Below are 6,336 nucleotides of genomic sequence, written 5' to 3' on the forward strand. Positions count from 1 at the left end.
ACATACATAGGAAATGATATATGTACAAAGATATTTATCACAGTGCTGTTTCTAATGGCAAAATAATTAGGATCACCCTAAATATCCAAAAATATGGCTCTAGTTAAAGAAATTAAAGAGTATTTACAAAACGAGACATTATGCAGCATTAAAATGAATGAGAAAACTATATATTAAAAGGTGTAGAACTGATATCCTAAAAAGTAAACTGCAGTACACATGTGTTTTTTATATGTACACATAAACATCCATATACCTGTGTGCACATACAGACATATGTGTGATGTACACACATATCTACTCCTACATATAGAATATTTCTAGAATGGTATACAATAAACTGACAAGAGTCATTGCCTCTGGCTTAGGGAAAAGCACAGTTAAGAAATTTTGTACTATAGGTAAATATTATCCATTAAATAAAGAAGCTTATAAATTGACTTTGAAAAATGTTCTTAAAATTAAATTATTTTAAAAAATCTAGAACTGCTCATCTGTGTTTTAAATGTAAGCTAAATTGTCACTCTGATCTATCATGAAACTTCTACTCTTGACTTCCTTTATTTGGGGAATAAATTATCCCTTTGACATTAACAGAAAAGCCAAACTAATGATAAAAAATAATTTACACATCAAGAAACATAATTTCTAATTTGTTATTTAAAAAAACCCTCATCTGAAAGACTAGGATATGCACATAGTAGAAACTCAATAAACACTTACTGAATGAATGCTTTTCTATTGATTTCGGTGGTTTTGTTTTTCTCATACATTTTTTTCACAATACCACATTCCAAAAAAAAAAAAAAAAAAAACCTCACTGAAAAATATAAACTTAATAAATTATGCTTTTCTTTCAAAGAAATTATTCTTCATTTTCCCAATAAAATTAATAATCTGCCTCATTAACATTACACAAGTCATATCAACATTACCTATTAGGTACCTAATATGTGCAGGTGTTAAAGATGCTGCAAAACAGACTCCAAAGAAGAGTACTTTTTTATTCTTTGAAAGACAAGGCTTAAAAATATTAATAAGTAAAAGAACACTATAGATTTTACCAGTAGATTGAGTTATCAAAACTAAAACTATAAAAGGATTTTCATGTAAAGATAAAAAAAAGAAATTACTGATCTATTGAGGGATCCACTGAGATATAAAAATGCTTCCAAAATTTTAGTATCTCAATCCCATGTAAAATGAAATTACTTGATGGTGACAGAAGATTTCTTGAGTATGTGGATGTTCAATAAGGCTTTGAAGAAATTGCTAATAATTAAGTATAACTGGTTCTTACTTAATCTCTTCCCAAAGAGAAAGATTACTATAGTAATGGTCTCAATAGTGGTCTCACTCTCCTTTGATTGCTCACCTCTCTCATTAAAAATATCTCAGGCATGAGCTTCTTAATATACATATATTTATTCATAAATTATATGCATCTTAACATTGTCAATCTATATGTTAAATATCAGTAAAACTTATTTTCTTTTTCAAATCTATTTTTCAAATAAAACTTATTTTCTTTTTCAAATCTCAAATAGAAATATGTTTTAATACTCTCTCCCTCTACTCCAACGTATCATCTCGTGATGTATACTTTAGAATGTATGCCCCACTCTATATGAATACTTAGTATGAAAATATCTTCATCCAATGGTTTCAAATTTTCACACATCAAACTTATCTTTTAACATAGTTGTTACAAGTAGCAGACATGAACTGGAGTTTCAGTTTCTCTCTGCCCATGACCTTCTCTCAGAATAGATGTTAACATGCAATTAAATAGACATCACTAAAGAAAAACAAAGGATAATGTTGTCTTGGACAGATGAATGGCCCCTAAAACTTAAGGAAAAATAGTAATTATTGATAAATACTAGTGTTAATTTTTCTTACATATAGTATTTATAACTTAATATCCAATACTGAGAATATTATTTAATATCATAAAATTCTTCAAAACAATCTTTATTATAATCCTATCATAAAGTCTTCTTTTCCTCATTTTCCTTGCCTAGTCCTACTTTATTACAAAAGCCAAAAACATTTTTAAACAACATCTAAAATTAAATGCTTTATGCTTTAATCTCCAAAAAACTTCTTGTTAAAATGAATATAAAAATAATTCTGAAACCAGGTAGGCCATTTTGAGGTATGACTCCTTCTAAGACTGTTAGGTAGAAATGCAAATAGATATTTAAAATAAATATGAACAGATTTTTCAGAAATGTAATTTCATAGACTGTATGAGTGTGTGTTTAGAGAATGTTTCTACCTAAACTGTGCAATTATGAATGGATGAATATTATATGTATTTGCATAGTATGCAGGTTTACATAGAAAAGTAATCTATGTAATGTAATGTACCTACTTGAAAAACCCTTTCACAACATTTTCCTAATGTAACATACTGGTCACTCTGAGTAATTCTTAATTTAGTATTCAAAAGTTCATTTACATTTCTATATATCAGAACAATAGTGAAGTAGCCAGTAAATACTATGATATAGCATACTACAAAGAAACAAAAACACATTGTACATTTAAATATATGGGTCAAAGAAATAAAACCTATGTTTTATTTGACATCATTTTGGAACCACTAATTTTATTGCAATTATAGTAAAAATATAAATTCATATATCTAAATATCAAACTCTAAGTTATCAAAAGCTTGCTGTTGTCAGTACATATATTTAAAGCAAAGTGAGTAGAATGCTCAAAAAGCTTTTAAAAATAATGCTTTATTCCTCCATTAGTTAAAATAAACTACTTAAATCTCTTAACTGTTTTTCATTTCCCAAGCCTACTAATAAATCATATTCCCAAACAAGTCTCCAAACCCAGAAATTAGCTTTGAAGAAGTAATTCTTCTTTATTCCAGTTCATATGTCAGGAACATTTGCTATCTTGGTGCTTCAATATTTTTCGAGAAATTTTATTTTTCTCAGATATTTAATACATTCGTTACCACAATTTATATTATTTTTCATTAAAAAATAAAAATATATATATGTAGACAGAAACTTGTTTCTTTGTAAGTATTAAAGAATACTGAATTCAACAACCTGTTTTTAAAGTTTACATGATTAGAGGTCAGTGTATTAGTTCCTTCAGAGAGGAACTCTACTCTTTCAACTGCGTGTTTCTGTGGAGAATATGGGAAAAGTGTATTTGATAACACACAGAAAAAGCATCCCACCTTTAGCACATAAACTGTACAAGTTAATCTCTTAGTGAATAAATAATTCATTTCACTAAAAAGAAAAAAAAAGTTGAGTTGGAAAAACATAAAAAGGTTACGCATCTCCTGCACAATCTCTTTCATACAATAACTGAGAAACCAAATACCCATAAAACGTTTAAAAGCAAACCTGTAGAAACAAATCTCTTTGCTAGACTGACAAGAAAAGGAGTCTCAAAGCTGTATAAGCGTCTGGACAGTTCCCTGGTGCTGAAGTTCCACAGCGCTAAACCGATGCCTGGGTGCTGCTTTTACTATCCCACCCTCGCCAAAATCCCGGATGCCTACACTATGAACACTAGTAGTAAAACTTCACAAGGTAGGAAGCATCCCAAACTGCTGGGGTGGTAGGAACGGGAGCCTCTCCAGAGTCTCTTCGGGATTAAACAGATTTACTAGTTGCAAACAGGAAGAGCAGCAGAGTGCAGGGTGTTAGAACCCGCCGAGGGGGAGGGGCTGGAAGATGGCGGCGGCCGCACACCCACCCGAGACGTGCCAGAGCTTAGGCCCCTCGCCTGCACCGCCGCCCTTCTGCCCGCAGCGACCGTGGGCAGCTCTGCTCGTCTCCGCGTCGGAGGCAGAGCCGCCCTGCGGAAACGCGGGACGAGGCGCCCCGGCTGCGCCTGCATCCCCAGCGGCGCGCCTTCGCCCGGGTCCCGGCCAGGGAGCACCTGTGCACGGCCATATTGGATTCATTGCCCCAGTCACTGCCTCCGCGCGGGGGCGGCTGGAAAGGAGAGGGGACGCGCGGAGCCTGGGTTCAGCTTCAGCCCCGTGGGGTCCCTGGAGCCAAACTGGCCCGCGGGGGAAGCCGGAAGGACGCCCGGGAAAATCACAACGTCCAAGGGCTCTCCACCCTCATCTCAGCCGGCCTCGGCGCCCTCTCTCTCCGGCACACACCCCCGCGCTCTGACACCCAGAAAGCAGCCCCGGCTGCCCGCGCCGGCCGCAGCCCTCGTGGCCCAGGCGCCGCCGGCTGGAGGGAGGGCGGCGATCCCGGGCGCGCAGGCAGCCGCAGGGCAGCGGCCGTGGGGGCGGAGGGTAAGGAGGGAGGCGGGAAGATGGAGCCGGGTCCTTACTTGAGCACCGACTGCTCCTTCTCCTCTTCTTTCTTCTGCCGATCCATGACGGCCAAGATGATTTTCCTCTCCTCCTCCGTGAGGTGGCTGAGGTCGGGCATCTCGGGCTGCAGGGGCGGCTGAGAGGCCGCCGGGGTGGGAGCCGGGCGGCCCCGCGGCCCGACCGGAGCCGACATGTTTGGTGGAGCTTAACCACCCTAGGGAAGCAGGGAGGCAACTCCACTGGCGGCGGCGGCGGCGGCACCCGCGCGGGCGGCTGGGGCAGCCTCCGGCGCCGGGACAAATACATACAAATCAATGGCCTTCAATCCGAGGCGACAGCCCCCCTCCCGCAAGAAAGAAAGAAAGGGGCGGGGGGGGGGAGGAGGGCGAGCGCAGGGGGAGTGAGGGCTGAGGAGTGCGCTCCGGGAAATGTTTCTTCTTCCCGGGGGCGAAGGGCTGGCAAGTGAGCGGTTTGGCAGAAAGGAGCGGGAGGCCGGGCTGGGACGCGGTGTGCGCGGAGCGGCGGGGGAGGGTGGTGGAGTAAGGTGGCGGGGACGACTAAGGGTGGGGTGACTGGAGGGAGCGGGCGGGAGGGCGGCGCGCCGGTCCGGGCGCGAGTGTGTCCGGCGGGGGCGGGGGCGCGCGCCGCCGCGGAGGGGAGAGGTGTGAGCTGCAAACTAGCCCCCCTCGGAGTCCCGAGAACTCGCTCCGAGCGCGGGGAGACCGAGTCCTGCCAACCGGAGGGGCGCCGGGGCGGGAGCGCAGAGGGTGGTGAGGAAACAGGGGCTAATTTCCCAGAGAAGCAGCCCAGCTGTCCCGCCGACTGACGCGTCTCTGGGCTTCAGGCGCCGCGGAGGGAGGACCCCTCCAGGAACGCCGGGGAAAGGGCCGCGGGGCCGAGCACGGCCGCGGGAGACCGCTCCGGGCTAGACCGGGAAGGGAAAGCGAGGAAGGGATGACAGGGGCTAGCGGCGGAGATTCCCGGGGCCGGGGCCCATCGGCTGCCAACGCCCGGATCCAAGCGAGCTCCGACGCGCAGCGGGGACCGGCGCTGGTGCTTCCTCATCACGCGCCTGCCGGGGGACCCTCGGCCGCCGCCGCCCCTTGGGTCCCTGGAGTCGGCGCCGAGGTCCGGCTCTCTACGCCGCAGCTGCTGCTGCCGCCGCCGCCCGCGCCTCCTCCGCCCCTCCGCCTCCCGGGCTCCTCCCGCCGGGACCGCGTCACCTCCCGGCCGCCCAGGCCAGAGCTCGGCAAGCACCCCTCCCGAGCGCGACCTGTGGGCTGGGGGCGGGCGGGGAGGGGGGAGCGAGTTTTCAAGGGAGGGGTGGAGAACTCGAGCCTGTGCGGTGGCCCCCAAGGAGTCGAGAGTCGGGGCGAGGAGTGAGCCTTGGTAGATGGGGGCGCACTGTGGGTCAGGTCGGAGGTAAAGGAGTGGAAACGTGGGGCCGGGGGAGCAGTGTCAGGTCCGGAGATGGGGTGTGACTGGGAAGTGGGGGCACCTATGGTTTTGGAAAGGAGGGAACTGTGCGGAAGAAGGGGGAGATGCCTATGTGTCGGGCTTGGAGGTGAAAGCGTGCGTGGAGGGGCTCCCGAGGTATCGTGAGTGGGGTCCTAGAAGGAGGGAGAGTGTAGGGTTGGGAAGGTCCCCTCCGGTGCCGGGGTTGAGGGGACCCGCTTGGGTTCCTTGAGGGGAGGGAGAGGGAGCTATGAGCGAGTAGGGAGTGCAGGTGATGTTGAGGACCTGGAACCCAGTGCAGGAGGTGGGGGTTGGGGAGGAGAGGATGAGGAAGTTCTGGAAAAATGAGGGCTTTCGGCCAAGGATGCGTGGAGAGGCACGGAGGTGAGATTGGGGGAGTTAGGGTTTGTCTGGGAGAGGTGTGAGGATAAAGAGGACCCGGGAAGCTGCGAGGGTGCTGGGATAATCGGGAGGGTGATTGAGCTTGGGCCAAGGGCTTCGGTCTATTTGGCCCTTCCTGGGGGGCCTAGTCTAGAGAGAAAAGACCGAGAAGCGAGGGGATCAGGTTA

At 46.3% G+C, this 6,336-nt stretch overlaps 1 protein-coding gene across 21 annotated transcripts in view; it reads right to left on the reverse strand.

Moving 5' to 3' along the window:
• RIMS2 (regulating synaptic membrane exocytosis 2) overlaps window positions 1–5,468 on the reverse strand; it is a 587,006-nt gene extending 581,538 nt beyond the window's left edge. For 12 of the 21 annotated variants that reach the window (XM_047727177.1, XM_047727165.1, XM_047727200.1 and 9 more), the window contains exon 1: window positions 4,330–5,465. In XM_047727177.1, coding sequence (XP_047583133.1) covers window positions 4,330–4,505 — 176 coding nt within the window. In that variant the 5' untranslated portion in view covers window positions 4,506–5,465. Of the gene's footprint in view, window positions 1–4,329 lie in introns of all 21 variants that reach the window. The other 9 variants (XM_047727185.1, XM_047727167.1, XM_047727183.1 and 6 more) reach the window with 4 other exon arrangements.
• Between the last annotated feature and the right edge of the window lie 868 nt (window positions 5,469–6,336).

This window comes from Lutra lutra, chromosome 4 (genome assembly GCF_902655055.1).
Source record: "Lutra lutra chromosome 4, mLutLut1.2, whole genome shotgun sequence".
Lineage (NCBI taxonomy): Eukaryota > Metazoa > Chordata > Mammalia > Carnivora > Mustelidae > Lutra > Lutra lutra.